The 17,197-nt window shown below is 58.1% G+C and overlaps 1 protein-coding gene across 1 annotated transcript; it reads right to left on the bottom strand.

Annotated features, from left to right (window-relative positions):
- Window positions 1-6,234: 6,234 nt before the first annotated feature.
- On the bottom strand, window positions 6,235-15,470 carry LOC119107442 (post-GPI attachment to proteins factor 6). The gene is made up of 11 exons (XM_037230886.1): window positions 15,140-15,470; window positions 14,682-14,866; window positions 14,052-14,176; window positions 12,874-12,941; window positions 12,789-12,836; window positions 12,260-12,430; window positions 10,672-10,850; window positions 9,900-10,031; window positions 9,156-9,364; window positions 6,742-6,902; window positions 6,235-6,263 (listed from the first exon to the last, which is right to left on the bottom strand). Exons 1-11 carry the CDS (start codon window positions 15,468-15,470, stop codon window positions 6,235-6,237), a joined length of 1,638 nt encoding a protein of 545 aa, XP_037086781.1.
- Between the last annotated feature and the right edge of the window lie 1,727 nt (window positions 15,471-17,197).

Here is a 17,197-nt window from a genome sequence, read left to right on the forward strand (position 1 = left end):
AGGGAGGTGATACGAGATACACCACAGCTGACGGCCGATGACCACGCTCTACTCACAACGACAGAAATTGATCGCCGATGTCTGTAGCCGACTCGCGGTCCGGCCACTCGCCTATCTCTGATCCGACACACCCGCAGTTTCGAACCGACCGACGACACATGGTCACCATGCCCTGAAGCCGACACGGCGTACACTCCATCCACCGTCTCCACCAGTGTGCCCCCTGACCCCCTGACCCACCCTGCCCTCAGCCGGCAGGCTCGGTCTGCCTGCCGGCGGCCGCGCTCCACCACCCCTACTCTGGGGCCGTCCTCACGGCAGCCGAGCACCACAGCCGCCGCCCCTCGTCGGCCAGCTCGCGGCGGCAGAAGGTGGGCGACTCGGCGGCCGGCGGCAGCTCGTCCAGCACCAGGTGGCGCTGGTCACTGGCGCGCCGGGCCCGTGCAGGGCCGCTCGGCATCAGCAGAACAGCGCTAGCGCCAGCGACGCGTGCCACAGACTGTGCGTGTACTGCAACACGGGGAATAGAGAGGACTGTCACACAGACTGTGCGTATACTGGAACGCGGGTAGCAGAGGGGACCTTCATGCGGACTATACATGGTACTGGCACACGGTGAACAGAGGGACGGCCACACAGGCTGTGCATGTATTGAAACACGGGGAATAGAGGGGAATGTCACACAGACTGTATGTGTGTATACTGGGAGACGGGAAACAGAGGGGACCGTCACTGGAACGCGAGCAACAGAGGGCACCATCACAGACCGTGCATGGTGCAGCCAAGAGTAAGCGGCAGACAGACGACAGCAAGTCACAGATTCTACAGCAAGACGGGCCGTTTCAAGCTGGCCTGAAAATTCAAATAAACAACCAGCCTCATGGGTGACCGCACCCGCGCATGGACATCACGTGACAGTACACGGGTCAGCGCCAAACATCACCATCAAGTAGCTGGACTGCGATGCACTGACACAGAATACGAAACCGGCTGAGCTAACACTTCAGCAGAGCAGCTGGACTGAGATGCACTGACAGAGAATACGAAACCGGCTGAGCTAACACTTCAGCACAGCAGCTGGACTGCGATGCACTGACACAGAGAACACGAAACCGGCTGAGCAAACACTTCAGCAGCCCCCGGGCATTTCCTTGACCATGGCCATCACAACACGAATAACACTCAAGCAACACAGTTCAGAAGACAGTGCTGATAAGTTTCCGAGCCGAGCCGGCCGGCAGCCCCCCCCCCCCTTCCGGGTAGTTGACGTCCGTCAACGCCGTCACATACCGGGTAGTTGCCGTCCGTCTCGAACCAGGTGAAGAGAACGACGCCGACCAGCGCCAGCGCCAGACCCGGCAGCAGGCGGTACAGCAGCCAGGGCAGCGGCGGGCGCAGCAGCCGGCCGGCGCGGTAACACCGCAGGGAGTACACCCCCAGCTGAGGGCGGCGGGTCAGGTCAGGTAAGGTCACAGCGCAGGGAGTACACCCCCAGCTGAGGGCGGCGGGTCAGGTCAGGTAAGGTCACAGCGCAGGGAGTACACCCCCATCTGAGGGCGGCGGGTCAGGTCAGGTAAGGTCACAGCGCAGGGAGTACACCCCCAACTGAGGGCGGCGGTCAGGTCAGGTCAGGTCACAGCACAGGGGGTACACCCCCAGCTGAGGGCGGCGGGTCAGGTCAGGTAAGGTCACAGCGCAGGGAGTACACCCCCAGCTGAGGGTGGCGGGTCAGGTCAGGTCAGGTCACAGCGCAGGGAGTACACCCCCAGCTGAGGGCGGCGGGTCGGGTCAGGTAAGGTCACAGCGCAGGGAGTACACCCCCAGCTGAGGGCGGCGGGTCAGGTCAGGTAAGGTCACAGCGCAGGGACAAGACGCCCAGCTGAGGGCGGCGGGTCAGGTCAGGTAAGGTCACAGCGCAGGGACAAGACGCCCAGCTGAGGGCGGCGGGTCAGGTCAGGTAAGGTCACACCGCAGGGAGTACACCCCCAGCTGAGGGCGGCGGGTCAGGTCAGGTAAGGTCACACCGCAGGGAGTACACCCCCAGCTGAGGGCGGCGGGTCAGGTCAGGTAAGGTCACAGCACAGGGAGTATACCCCCAGCTGAGGGCGGCGGGTCAGGTCAGGTAAGGTCACAGCGCAGGGAGCATACCCCAGCTTAGGGCGGCGGGTCAGGTCAGGTAAGGTCACACCGCAGGGAGTATACCCCCAGCTGAGGGCGGCGGGTCAGGTCAGGTAAGGTCACAGCGCAGGAACACGACGCCCAGCTTTGAGACGGGACGGTCATGTCAAATCTAAGTGAATGCAGGGAGCTGTCTGTTGACGGCCCCCGTGGCTCTGCACATGGTGACCATACGGCAAAGCACGGACCGACGTCGCGTGACGCGAAAATCAATGCGCCCTCGAGCCCCCCGCATTAACCCCATTGCTGTGCGGCTCTCGGGAACCTGGATTCGTGCGAGGCGCTGCCAGCCTCCCCCATCCAGACCATCATGACCTGACAATGCAATCGACAGATCTTCATGCAAACGCTCTCCTGTTCTGGTATACTAATCCGACACAAAACACGCGAGGATGGCGGCAGCAAGCAAATAATGGTCGGCAAGTTCGCGTGGGGCAGCAAAAGCAACATATCATGTGTCTAATCATATCTACAAGTGATGCGCAGATCGGATGCAAATCAATGGAAAGCGGCCACGACTTTATGACAAACATTTTTTTATGACCAGCGTTTAAAAACGTCCAAACTACAAATTGTAAGCTACATATCATTTGTCTTAAGCACCTCAACATGTTTATACTTGGAGAAAAGAGTGATGCACGATTTGTCTGAAAACACTTATGCCCTTCGACAAAGAACATAGATGCAAAAAGTGACCGTTTTTTATCCATCTCGTGCGACAAACTTGTCGCAATGGGCCACGGCTGTGTTGGATCCCCTTTTGTCCACTGAGATCACTAGTGGGTATCACCATGCATCCCATTAACGGACACATCGAGCATGTCATACGCCCTCATGCTAAGTACCAAGCGATCTATTTCATGCTGACCGCCGGCTCCCACAAGCACATCCCTTCAATGTGTATTAATCTCAAGGGCTCACTGACTGCACAAGTGTTACACCTTTGTGTAGTGTAACTTTGTAAGTGTAACACCTTTGAGTCATTAAAAAAAGCCTGTCAAGCTACAGCGGGCCAATCTGATGGGTTTCCAGCATTACCGTGGCCCCCAAAACCTCATTGCTGAACTTCTCGCAGTGAAAAACCTGCAGCCCTATCGTACGAAACCATCGGGCAGCTGTGCTCGGCAATGTGATGTCCGGCGCAGGGGACCGGTTTCGTCCGACAGGGACGGTCCCGTCGCCGAGTACGCACCACCAGTGCGGCAGAACAGAGCAGCTGAACAGGCTCAACGGCCTGCGGATCACCGCCACGCTTCCGCATCGTACGCTCTCCGCCCGCCGAGCCGCACCACGCGGCGGAGTGTCACGGGCCGCCGCTGCGGCGACGTAATCCGGGGCTCACATGCCACACACGTGGGCTCAACCGACCCCCGTCCCGGCGGTGGCGGGGTGCGTAAAACCCGGCAGTCATGGCCGCCGAGCAACGCCACCGCAACGCTGATCCGGACTGGAGACGGCGGCGGCGGCGGCGGCGGCGGCGATGGTCGCTCCGATAGCCCGCCTTCATGGAAACACGCCGCCCGCCCGCCGGGTCACTGGCCCCACCGTCGCTCTGTCGTGCGACCGCCGCCGGCCGGCCGGGGCACATAATCCGCGCCGCCGACAGATCCGGGCCGGGCCGGCCGGCACCGCCGGCCGTGAACCACGCTTCCACCACGGGCCGGGTCGGCGAGGCCCGATGGGCTGCCAGCGGGGTTGATGACCACGAGGCGGCCGCCTGTCGGGTTAGATCACCCCCGGTACCAGTGCAACGGGTTAAGCCCGCTGGCCAATGTGGTGGTGCTGCCAGCCGTGTCAGTGACACCGGATGACATCAAATGTAGACCTGTGATGTCTGCTGCTGTCAGCCGTGTTAGTGACCCCAGATGACACCATGTGTGGACCTGTGATATCTGCTGCTGTCAACCGTGTTAGTGACCCCGGATGACACCAAGTGTGGACCTGTGATATCTGCTGCTGCCAGCCGCGTTAGTGGCCCCGGATGACACCATGTGTGGACCTGCGATATCTGCTGCCGTCAGCCGCGTTAATGACCCCGGATGACACCATGTGTGGACCTGTGATATCTGCTGCTGCCAGCCGCGTTAATGACCCCGGATGACACCATGTGTGGACCTGTGATATCTGTTGCTATCAGCCGCGTTAGTGACCCCGGATGACACCATACGTGGACCTGTGATATCTCTGTGAGTTAAACTTAACGCACCTACCAAACGCATTAAATGACCACGAAACCCCCCGGCGGCCGATTATGGTGGCAGTAGCAACATAACCAGCTGTTTGGGCGTCTCCTGATACCACCACCAGCCCATCAGATGGGGCCTGCCACCCTCAATGGCCATACCAGCGACGCCGACATGACTTGCAGCCGTGTCAGTGACACCTGACACCACAATCGGCCGTGTCACCGGCCCACCACACCCCCAGATCGTGTCACAGTCAAAACAACCCCACCGTCGATCACCGCGCGCCGCTGGCTGACCCACAGCGCGCCGTTTGGCCCACTGCGGACGGCGGCGGCCCACCGTGCGCCACTCACCGGCACCGCGGCGGCGAGCAGGGCCGGTCCGACGAACACCCAGAGCGCGGTGGGCCGCACGCGCACGGCGGCAGCCCACCGTGCGCCACTCACCGGCACCGCGGCGGCGAGCAGGGCCGGTCCGACGAACACCCAGAGCGCGGTGGGCCGCACGCGCACGGCGGCGGCCCACCGTGCGCCACTCACCGGCACCGCGGCGGCAAGCAGGGCCGGTCCGACGAACACCCAGAGCGCGGTGGGCCGCACGCGCACGGCGGCGGCCACGGCCAGCGCGCACAGCATGTGCAGCGGCGCCTCGGCCCGGCCGCCCAGACTGATGAGCGTCACCCAGCAGCTCAGGATCGATGAGAAGAAGTCGCAGAACTGCAACGCCTGCCGGGCGCCGACGGCAGCTATGGTGAGTGGAGTCTGTGGCTCTGATACGCTAGACGACACACACGGCCGGCTTGTGCGGGGACCCCCTGATGGCGGCGGGGTGCGTGATCTTGCCGGCAGATACACCAGCGGGTGGAGCAGTCGGGTCATCTCCTGTTTTACATCATCAGCACCGCCACACCCTGGGGAAGGTCTCCTAACCACGACCAGGCGCTACGAGAACGGGCCCAGTACCAGCCAGCGCTGCGCAGCCATTCAAAAACTAACTAGCGCCGTGAGTGCTGTGATCAACGTAATATCGCGGTTCATATCCTGTGAATCGCGGTGGGGCCCCACACGGGACACCCATGCTCCACAGACGTCAGACTTATTCCGAAACCAAGAGCAAATGTCCGTGGTCTAACCACCGGCTAAAACAATAGCATGCGCTGATATCACCACGGTACCACAAAGCAATCAGACGGTCGTCACGTTTTCGTTGCGCGGACCGAAAGGGAAAGTTGGCTTCGAAAGCCATCAACAGTCCCCTCTGCTCAATTGCCAATAACCATCAGCCAGTCTGGAAGGCACCTGCCTCACCTCGAACGGGAGCAGGCAGTACTGAGAGCCGGGGACCTGCTCGCCCAGCTGGTCGCACACGTGGTACAACATGGAGAAGATCATGGCGGCCGCGCAGACCAGCGCCAGTGTGAAGAGGCGGCGGCGACAGGCGAGGCCGACGGCAGGCAGCAGGCACAGGTTGCTGAGCGTCAGCAGGCAGACGGCCAGCAGGCGGCGGGAGGCGGGCACAGCGTGCGAGGCGTCACTGCAGTCCCAGCCACGGTAACCTGGGGACAGAGCTGTCACTGCAACACCAGCCGCGGTGACCTGGAGACGGGAGTCGTCACTGCAGTCCCAGCCACGGTAACCTGGGACAGAAGCTGTCACTGCAACACCAGCCGCGGTGGCCTGGAGACGGGAGTTGTCACTGCAGTCCCAGCTACGGTAACCTGGGGACAGAAGCTGTCACTGCAACACCAGTCGCGGTGACCTCGAGACGGGAGTCGTCACTGCAGTCCCAGCTACGGTAACCTGGGGACAGAGCTGTCACTGCAACACCAGTCGCGGTGACCTCGAGACGGGAGTCGTCACTGCAGTCCCAGCTACGGTAACCTGGGGACAGAAGCTGTCACTGCAACACCAGCCGCGGTGACCTCGAGACGGGAGTCGTCACTGCAGTCCCAGCTACGGTAACCTGGGGACAGAGCTGTCACTGCAACACCAGCCGCGGTGACCTCGAGACGTGAGTCGCCACTGCAGTCCCAGCCGCGGTAGCCTGGGGGCAGAGCTGTCACTGCAACACCAGTCGCGGTGACCTGGAGACGGGGGTCGTCACTGCAGTCCCAGCAGCGTTTATCGGCCAGCCTGTCACTGCGCCTCCATTTTTCATAAACCACAGTAAATGAAGTCTCTTTCACAGTAACCTGCGCCTTTTAGTGTCAGCGGGTTCGCAAAATACACTTTCAACTTGCAAGCATATACAGATACACTACTTCCTATTATTTTCACATAACTTAAGCCCATGTGACTCTTCATCGGGGCTAAACGGACCTAAAGGCGGCGTCAACAGTGTTAGGACCACAGGACGGAGGGGGGGGGGGGGCGCGTACCGGCCCGGCAGCTGCAGGATGTGAAGTAGTGCTGGCCGCGGTGGGTCTCGCGGCAGGTGCCGTGCCGGCCGCAGGGCGCGTCCGGCCACACACACGGCTGCGTGTGCACGTCCAGGTTCACTAGGTACTTGGAGCGGACGCAGGGAAGCGTGGCGCCCGACCTGAAGACGGCACGGTGGTCAGGTGACGTGACGAAGCTGTATTATACCAAGACGGCGCAGCACAGGCAACACCACGGAGGATATAATACCGACAGCACGGCGCAGAGAACACGGCACAGAGGGCACAATGCAGAGAACAGGCACAGAGAACAAAGCGCAGAGAATAGGCACAGAGGGCACGGTATACAGAACACGGCACATAGGGCATGACACACATGACACAGCACAGAGGACATGGTGCAGAGGTCACAGCACAGAGAGCATGGCACAGAGGACACCGTGCACAGGAGACGGAACATGGAACAAGACGCAGGGAAAACGGTGACGACAGTAAGTTACAGAGAACGCAACAAGCCCTAATCACGCGGCTGAGGATACAGCGCCGTAAAAATGGTGACGAGAATAAACTACAGAGAACAAGGCATGGATGAGAGCAAGTTACAGAGAACATGTAGCTGGCGGCACGGTGACGAAAATACAAGATTACGATAACGGGAGCATGACAACGACAACGTGGTAGAGAAAACACGCTACTGGGAAGACAGCACAAGAAGACGAAATGTACAGAACTGCACAGACGGGACACCGGATTAGAGACACCATAGGCTATAGGTCATTTTAGCAACAAAAAAAGAAAGAAAAAAGAAAACAAAACAAAACGGTTCCAATAATATTAGAACGCAGAATATCATCCAATAAGCTTTAAAACTGTCTCATGCGCGGCGTGTCAAGAGGCGACCAACGCCCAGAATCAACGGTGAAAAAAGGCATTCACCACAAACGGGGCTGTGTGGAAGCCACCGAGTACCGAACACTGTAGTCCCATTCCCGCACATGGCGATGACACGAAACGCGCCACTCGCAAGTTAAACGGCGATGTGATCAAAACTAAAACACAATGCTCGATGCCCGTGATGAGCGCCTGATTTAAACGGCTCCCTAATCTGAGCGGCATCTATTTGATGCTCCCCGAGGTGAACGGCTAACCGCCAAGAAGGGCTAGCAGACGTCAACTGCGTAGAAGGGAGCATAAATACACACAGATGGAGAACCCGCCGGCGACAATATGGTGGTAGATGTCATGCAAATTTTAGCGCTTGTTCAGGTCAGGGTCATCTTCAGCTGGTTTTAAAAGCAGCACAAGAATAGGCAAACTTGTTTATCGCCTATGTGCTACATGCTACGGTGCAATAATGTTCGCATTTTATTCCCTCAGACCGTTTTCGACCACCAGCCTCTGAACGTTGCCCATCACCCGTCACCGAGCCAAGGCTGTCACTGGAAAGGAGCTGTAGTCGGTCAGTTGCCGGGCGTATACATATACATTGTGCCGGGCGGGTACAACTTCTGCTTTTCGCAGAAGTTGTACCCGATGCCCCTGTTATAGCTCAACAGCCCGACCCCGTCGTATCAGCCGGCGATGGCAAATTAGAGCCTGCATCAAGGTCACACGCCATGGCGACGACGGGATGCAGCGAGTACTGACTGGCCATCTAGTAGACTACATAGAAAGTATGTCTGTCAATGAGGCACACATCAGGTGCATCCCCTCCCGTCAAAAAAAAAAAAAATAATGCAGACGACATAAAAGCCCGGCCCGCTCGGGATAGTGATTTTCTGCGTGAGTAACCATCAGTTTGTCAAAGTGGGTCTGTTTTACCAAACTGTCAGCCATACCACGACACGAATGGAGGCCGCTCGAGGCTGTGCCTTTCCCGACATCATATCACCAGCGAGCAATGAACTCGTCCCGTGTCAGAAACGTATAACCAAGACAAGTAAAAAACCACAGGTCGAGGCCACGCCGCCGGATAAGTACAAGTGGTAATTATGGCAACCTCAACGGTGGCGTACTCACTCCGACACGTTTCTGCCTTGCTTGATCGCGAGGATGCCGCCGCGCCGGCATGTTTCCCACCATCGCGACGCATCCTTTACCGCCGCGCCGGCGCGTCTCTCACCGTCGCGACGCATCTCTCACCGCCGCGTCGACGCATCTCTCACCGTCACGACGCATCCCTCACCGCCGCGCCGGCGCGTCTCTCACCGTCGCGACGCATCTCTCACCGCCGCGACGTATCTCTCACCGCCGCGTCTCTCACCGTCGCGACGTATCTCTGACCGCCGCGTCTCTCACCGTCGCGCCGACGCATCTCTCACCGCCGCGTCTCTCACCGCCGCGACGTATCTCTCACCGCCGCGTCTCTCACCGTCGCGACGTATCTCTCGCCGCCGCGCCGGCGCGTCCCTCACCGTCGCGAGCTGCAGCGGGTGACCATGCTGATGTACCAGACGGCCGGCTCTGGGAAGGGCAGCAGGCGGATGGCGCGCGTCTCGGCCTCGGATGCCGAGCTGAGTCGGAAGGCCAGTGGCGGCTCGCAGCGGAGCCGGCCGGCCGCCGAGACGGGCAGCACGTGCGCCGAGAGGCAGCACTCCACTGTCACCACCTGGGCAGAGTCGTTCTGGGGACGAGCCAGGCGGGGTGGTCAAGGTGGGAGGCAGCACTCCACCTTCACCACCTGGGCAGAGTCGATCTGGGGACGGGCCAGGCAGCCTGGTCAGGGCACGAGGGAGCAATTATACCAGAGCAGAACGGCTCGCCCGAGGCTGGACAGGGTCATGACGCATTGAGCTGCGCCAGCTGTTTAGGGAAATTCACGGCCCCTCGCACCGCTGCGAAGCATATGCTGAACACGTTTGATACTAACACGAGGCATATGCTCAACATGTCTGATACTAACACCAAGCATATGCTGAACATGCCTGATACGTGTTCAACACATGCTTGGTGCTGCATATGTTGCATATGCCTCCCACCAAGCATATGCTGAACACGTTTGATACTAACACCAAGCACATACTGAATATGTCTGATACCAACACGAAACTGAAAGCGTGAGGATAGGCTTAACGCCGTGGGCGGGAAGCGTAGCAATGGCGAGCTGGTGAAGATTGGACAGCGACTGACCGCTTGCCAGTGCGGCGGGGTGCCCTCACCGTCAGCAGCTTGTTGAGCTGCAGGTCCACATACAGGGTGCCACCCACGTCGACAAACTCTCGCGTCTCGAACCGCACCGAGTGCGGCCGGCGGTCGGTCAGGTGCACCCACGTGTAGTAGAAGGCCGCGTTCTGCGGCCCAGCGAGCCGGGTCAGGGCGTCACGTGCACCCACGTTTCGTTCAGAAAGCCGCGTTTTGCAGCCGAGCGCGCCGGGTCAGGGCGTCAGGTGCACTCGCGTTCGGGGGAGACACGTGCTCTGAAGACACGCTGAGGGCTTCTGAAAACACTCATTGCGCTCGACTGGCTGCATCGGTACATCGAACGAAAACATACGACGGTCAGACGGCTTAGAGCCAAACAGTGTGTTTGGTGCTCAGTTGCAGTGACGGATTTAACATTACTGCAAACAATAAGCGGTATTGGTGATCTTAAAACGCTATGACATGGTGTTGATGATGATGGCGTTGATGATGATGCTGGTGATGATGATGATGATGTTGCGGCGCGTTCACCACACTGGCCGTTTTGCGCCCAGCTTCATCAACTTCGACCACTCTGATGTAGCTGATGTCAATTTCGAGTCACCATCCATTTTTCTGGCTCGCTCCTTATAATAGAATAGCGCTTAAACGGGACACACTGCCGTAAGTTGGCCTTAAAAAGGAGCCAGCCGGCGCCAGCCCCTCCAACCCTTTACAAGTCCACGTTCCACGCGGAGCTCGATCCACCGGTCCACCATCAGGGCGGGCGGTCCGCCAACGCGCGCTTACCACAGCCAGGAAGGTGTCGGTGAAGTCCTGCGCGTACTTGATGCGTGTCAGCTCCGTAAGCGGCCAGCAGCGCGGTGACGTCGGCCGCGCTACGGAGCCGTTCGTCTGCCGTCCACCGCTGACGTCAGCCGTGACGTCAGCAGTCGGCGGCCGGCCCTCGGAGGCGACGAACTCGCAGTCTGTGGTGGGCAGGAACACAGGATCAGCGCCACGACGAGGGTGCACTGAGCTCGAACGTGAGGAGGTTATCAGACTCGGACAGGTAGCACAGCTACGAGGTCATCGGACCCGGACAGACAGTACGGCCGAGAAGAGGCCATCGGACCCGGCCAGACAGCACAGCCGTGAGAAGGCCATCGGACTCGAACAGACAGCACGGCCACAATGCCACCGGACCCGGACAGGCAGCACGGCCGTGAGGAGGCCATCGGACCCAGACAGACAGCACGGCTGTGAGAAGACCATCGGACCCAGACAGGCAGCACGGCGACTTCAACCATCAGCGATATTACTGCCTTTGGGATGAGAGCAGGGAGCTGTCCTCATTTCTCCAATGGCATGCGCTTTCAAGTACAGTGAGGGTTGAAATAAGGGACATTTCAAGAATTCACGAGCCGCATAGTCATAAGAACAGGCACCGATGACAACTGTATGGCAATGTTTTAACGAGCATTTCCCGCACAGCACGAGGACTTGACAAGACACTCAAACATTTTTTGACTTACTTTGTAGTTAGGTGTCATGTTGACCAATGCCACATCAGGCCCACAATAACGACCAAATTAAGGACGGAAATATCGTTCGGGCTATTGTCCTCGTCTGATGTGCATTACTAGTAGGTCGTCTCAATCCGTCCCTTTAACTACCAACAACCGCACAATCGCCGGCAATCGATGTTCCCTCTCCTTTGCCTGCCTTCCGGCACAGTCACTATCACACACTACCTGGCCGTGCACCTGTCTGACCCTGACAAAGTCCTGTGTGCCCACGCACAGCAGTAGTTCACCTACGACTCGAATGGTGGCTCTTAGGTTTACTGCACCTCGCCAGCACAGGACGAGGTGGGGGTATGATTCCACTGCCGGTTCCACAATCTATGTGTTCGATAAAAAATAGGCAGCAGTTCCGTACGTGATTTACAGTTCTTCTCTCGGTACCTTTACGGCACCTCCTACGGTTGGCCGATCCAGATAGGTCAAACAAATTTTTGCCGTCTGTACGTGGCCTCTAATATAGCGGCGAAGTCAAGATGACAACTAAGCGTGCGCTATTCCCTTCTAAGCATAGCATGAGGCCATCTGACAACATTATGCGACCTTTCATGATCTTGACCTTGGATGACCTTACCCTGATATTTAGAGGCAATGATATAGCCGCATGCTTCAGCGGGGAACACCATCGCGCGCTGACAGCGCGGGGCCCTGCGGCGTTCAACTGGGCGAATAACCGCACCAAGTGTGCCTAACAAACTAACTGTCGTCTTCCTCATCGGCGTGAACAACGATATATGCCAAAACATGCTCCTGCATTTGGCAGAACACGGGTTTCCCGAGAATTTCCCTCGGCTGGACCCGAACCCGAGACCCACGTGTCAGGGTGACGGTGAGGTTGACGACGGCGTTGCTCTCGGCCACCACGGCCAGGTGGTAGTAGGCGTCGAGCCACAGCTGGTCCGGCTCCAGCCGGTACGTGCGGCCCTCGCGGACCCCGCTGATGTTCAGCTGGCCCACGGGCGCGTCCTCTGGCGAGGCGGCGTCCTCTGAGGACGCGGGTGGCGGTCACGACACCGCCCGGTCCAGCGAGGACCCTCGCAACGACACAGATAGCGGTCAGACAGCCGCAGGTCGCCACGCCACACGATCCATAAGCGAGAGCTTCTCAGAAGACAAAGGCAACAGTCGGGACATCAAGCTTTCATGTGGGTACTCCTCTCCTGAGGATGCAGGCTGCGGCCGGACAATGGAAAGCCAGCTAAGTCGAGACCCCCTCACGATACAGGCAACAGTCAGGCCATGGCACGGCTCGGCGATTTGGGCGCACCCGAGGGTCCTCAGCGAGCAGCAGAGGTATGGCAAGTGGCGATCACGTGGTAGTGAGTGACAGTACAGACGGCGTACGTGATGGCGCGCTGGTTGGAAGGGCGCGCGGCCCGCAGCGCCAGCCAGCTGATGCAGGGGTGCACGTCATCCTCGGGCGGCGCGCCGGGCTCCACCACGCGGCAGCCTGACACCCGCACCGACACCGACTCCGTGTCCGACGGCACGTGGAATCTGCCGGCGCAGACACGGTATCAAGACCAGCGCACACAGCCACGGACAGTCATGACGTGTGCTGACATGGACAGTGTCAGACACGGAGTGTCGGACATGGACAGCGTCAGACACGGAGTGTCGGACATGGACAGCATCAGACATGGACAGCGTCAGACACGGACAGCGTCAGATACGGACAGTCAGACATGGACAATGTCAGACACGGAGTGTCAGACATGGACAGTGTCAGACATGGGCAGAGTCAGACACGGACAGTCAGGCACGGACAGCGTCAGACATGGACAGCGCCAGACACGGACAGCGTCAAATGCAGACAGTCAGACATGGACAATGTCAGACACGGAGTGTCGGACATGGACAGCGTATGACACGGACAGTGTCAGACGTGGACGGTGTTAGACATGGGCAGTGTCGGACATGGACAGCGTCAGACATGAGAAGTGTCAGACACGGAGTGTCAGACATGGACAGCGTCAGACATGGACGGTGTCAGACACGAAGTGTCGGACATGGACAACGTCAGACACGGACAGTCAGGTACGGGCAGTGTCAGACATGGCCTGTGTCAGACATGGACAGCGTCAGATATGGGCAGTGTAGACACGGCTGATCACGGCCGGCACACAAGCATGGAAGTTCACACGATCTGGTGCGACGGACACGGGTTCACGAAGGAGTGCATGGTAGCCGGGACGGACAGAAAGACTACCTGTGCACTCACGGTCACAGGGACACCAGTGGCCACCCACACAGGCATACACGGCCCCAGTCTAATGTTGATAAGCAGCTGTGGGGGAAGGGGGGGGGGGGGGCGCAGCAAGCTGCACATCAAGCCAGGATCGTAATGGAACGAGTCGTACAGCGCATGACCGATGAACAGAGCAAGCACCAGATGAGATGTGGCGGAAGCCTGAAACAAGTGGCAGTGCTGATACAGCAATGTACCGGGCCATGCGGCACGTGCCACATCGTTTAGAGCGCGCGGGTGCACGTATCCCACCCCGAGAGCAGCAGCAACAGGCTAATGGACACGTGACATTCGCCGTGGCGAGAGCGCCCGCCCGAGCCGGCGAGCACTGCCTCGGGGCAGGGCTTCGGCTCACTGACTTGAAGTAGGATGTCCGCGCGATGGTGCGTATGGTGAGAGGTCGGTTGGTCTCCAGCAGCTGGGGACGCTCCTGGTGCCAGTACCCGATCGAGCCCAGACTGTACAAACACCTGTGAGTGATGCCCTGAAATACAGACAGCCATTGTACAATGTGTAAAGAATCACTGCATACAGAAAGGGTCTTGACATGCCACTTAATCAGGTTTGCCGGTATAACGGTACTGACTACCACTTTGCTATCATACGAATGACGCACAAAGATTCCTCCATTAAATGTCTCGATCCATGGTCCGTCATTTTCATTCCGACCGTGTAGATCTCTTGTAGTCCGTCGGACGCGGTCTCTGCGATCCAATCAACGGCAAAGGATCTCACAACGATTTTGGTGGCACAATGGTATCTAAAACCCACAGCTCTCCGCATTCCTTCCATCGACTTCCACTTCAGCCCCAGCACAACCACCCGTTTGCCGTGACCGTCGCCGAGCTGGATAATGTCTGTCATCGCCAACTCCTCATGCCCTCCTAGTCCCAGCATGCCCTCCCCAGTGCCTACTACGCTGGTCCGGCTTCAGCAGAGGCGACACCACCCCGTCTATCTCATCTTTTGTTGACCCCATTCTAGCATACCCTGCTGCCACCAGACCCCTGCTGAGCCACGGCCTGGTCCCAGAACAGCACCCCCACACAGACCCGCACCTCGTGTTCCTGGCCGTCGCCCCCGCTGTAGCAGCGGCTCACCTGCTGCGCTACGGCGCGGTCCCAGGGCGCGATGTAGGCCACGGCATACCAGGGCCCGTCCAGCGACGGCTCACCTGCTGTGCCACGGCGCGGTCCCAGGGCGCGATGTAGGCCACGGCGCACCAGGGCTCGCTGCAGTGACGGCTCACCCGCTGTGCCACGGCGCGGTCCCAGGGCGCGATGTAGGCCACGGCGCACCAGGGCTCGCTGCAGTGACGGCTCACCCGCTGTGCCACGGCGCGGTCCCAGGGCGCGATGTAGGCCACGGCATACCAGGGCCCGTCCAGCGGCGGCTCACCTGCTGTGCCACGGCGCGGTCCCAGGGCGCGATGTAGGCCACGGCATACCAGGGCCCGTCCAGCGACGGCTCACCTGCTGTGCCACGGCGCGGTCCCAGGGCGCGATGTAGGCCACGGCGTACCAGGGCCCGTCCAGCGGCGCCGCTACTGTCAGCCGGGTCGGCTCGTGTGGCAGCGTGCCGGTCACCAGTGCCAGGCGAAGCAGCCCCGCGCGCCGCTCGTACAGCTCAGCCGGCTGCGACGCGTTCTCCGGATTGACCACGGGGTAGCTGCCATGCTGCAGGTACCTGGCCGTGCGGGGAGGCGACGTGTCGATGCTGCCGTGGTCGGGGGAGAGCTTGTGTGGAGCGGGGCGGGACTGGGCGACCGAGCACGGCATGGAGGCGAGCACAGGGCACACAACTACACCAGGCGACCATTCGACTGGGCGGGAACGGGTGACCGAGCACGGCACGGAAGCGAGCACAGGGCACACAACTACACCAGCAAAACATTTGACTATCACATAGCCGATCTGGGCGGGGCTGTAGGACTTTACAGGCCAGAAACAGTGTCACAGCTGGGTGCCACAAGCCACAGAAGTCAGATATGTCGGAAAACATTAGAACATTGTCACAAACTATCAGCCCAGGTATTTGCTGGACTAAGCCAATATGTTACTTCAGGGTAATGAAATGCATGCAGCTGAGTTGAGGCACTAAGCTACTTTAAGCCTCACACAATATATACAGCCAAAGCAATCAAACACAGTCCACAATGCAGGACCTCTCCCAGAACCACACTCACACATGGATGTCCCGGCAATGGCATCCAGGGTCGTCCATGACTGCCGAGAACTCCCAGAGTGCCTGGGATGTGGCCGGCGGTACATGGTAGTGAAAGAGCGCCACATCCGCGTAGCTGTGGTATGGGCGCAGCGCACCTTGCTGGTACACATCAGGCAGCTGGCCAGAGGCATGACCCAGCAGCACTGTGGTGGTAACAGGTCAGTAAGGTCAGAAGGAGGGCTGGAGTGGAGATAGGCTAGGGACAGCACAGGGAAGTGGGAGAGCAATGAGTTGTGGGTGGCATCAGTGTGAACATGGGTGTGGCCAATGCAGAGTCAGAAAAGGCTAAGGGCAAGTCAGTACATAATGTGCATCAATAAGTGGCATTACAGGTCATCAAGGATAAAGCTTGCCACATATGGCTTAAGTAGAAATAAAAAGCTAGCCTAACCCACTATCTTTGAATAAAAAGCTCATCCCTGGATAAAACTTCACTATAAACTGAGATAAAAAACTTTTCTGCCTCCTCCTTGCTTGTTGTAACATTCTCTCCACATGGGTAATGACAAATAGGCTACAATGGCAATACATGTTAGCATTACCAGCTTAACTGGGCAGATGCTTAACTAAACTGATGCTGACAGCAGCAAAAATAGTGCATCATGGACTATGTCCTTCACAGACCCACCTGAAAGGAGCAGTATCATAATTTCTGAAAACAAGTTAAGGTGCAGTTTGTCTTGCTGAGAGGTATGTTAAACTGCATGTTTATCTGCAGCCCATTATCTTCCCCACATTTTCATAGCTTTATGGTATGGCTGAAGATGTGAAAACTGCATGCAACTGTAAAAACATTTCAAAGTGCACTTAACATAGGCAGCAGTTTTATACCTGAGATTCTACACACAAGACCATTCATAAATTCCGGCACTTCTGATATCTATGGCAGTCTGCCTACAAGACCATTAATTCATTCCAGCAAGCATTAAAGCAGTGTGCGCATGATTAAATGTCTGCTTATGGTTAAAACATAGTCAATATCTTAAAGCAGTATTATATTACATGGGGAGGGTAGAGAAGCATGAAAAATATGTTGCACAACAATGCAGGGATGATACTAAAGTTCCTATCCAATGGCAGTAACACACATGTCAGAATGTTTATGAAACTTTGAGGTCTACTGCTTAGGATGCACCATTCTATCAACAAAACAAAATTCAAACACATCCTACATGAATGACACTTCTGACACACTGAAGCCCGCTGATGCAGAAGTGGTGCCCCGCATAAATTTAATATGAAGCAGTCTGCAATCCTCGGCAAAGACATCAGCACCATG

This window comes from Pollicipes pollicipes, unplaced genomic scaffold (genome assembly GCF_011947565.3).
Source record: "Pollicipes pollicipes isolate AB1234 unplaced genomic scaffold, Ppol_2.1 Scaffold_6686;HRSCAF=7923_pilon_pilon_pilon, whole genome shotgun sequence".
NCBI lineage: Eukaryota > Metazoa > Arthropoda > Thecostraca > Pollicipedomorpha > Pollicipedidae > Pollicipes > Pollicipes pollicipes.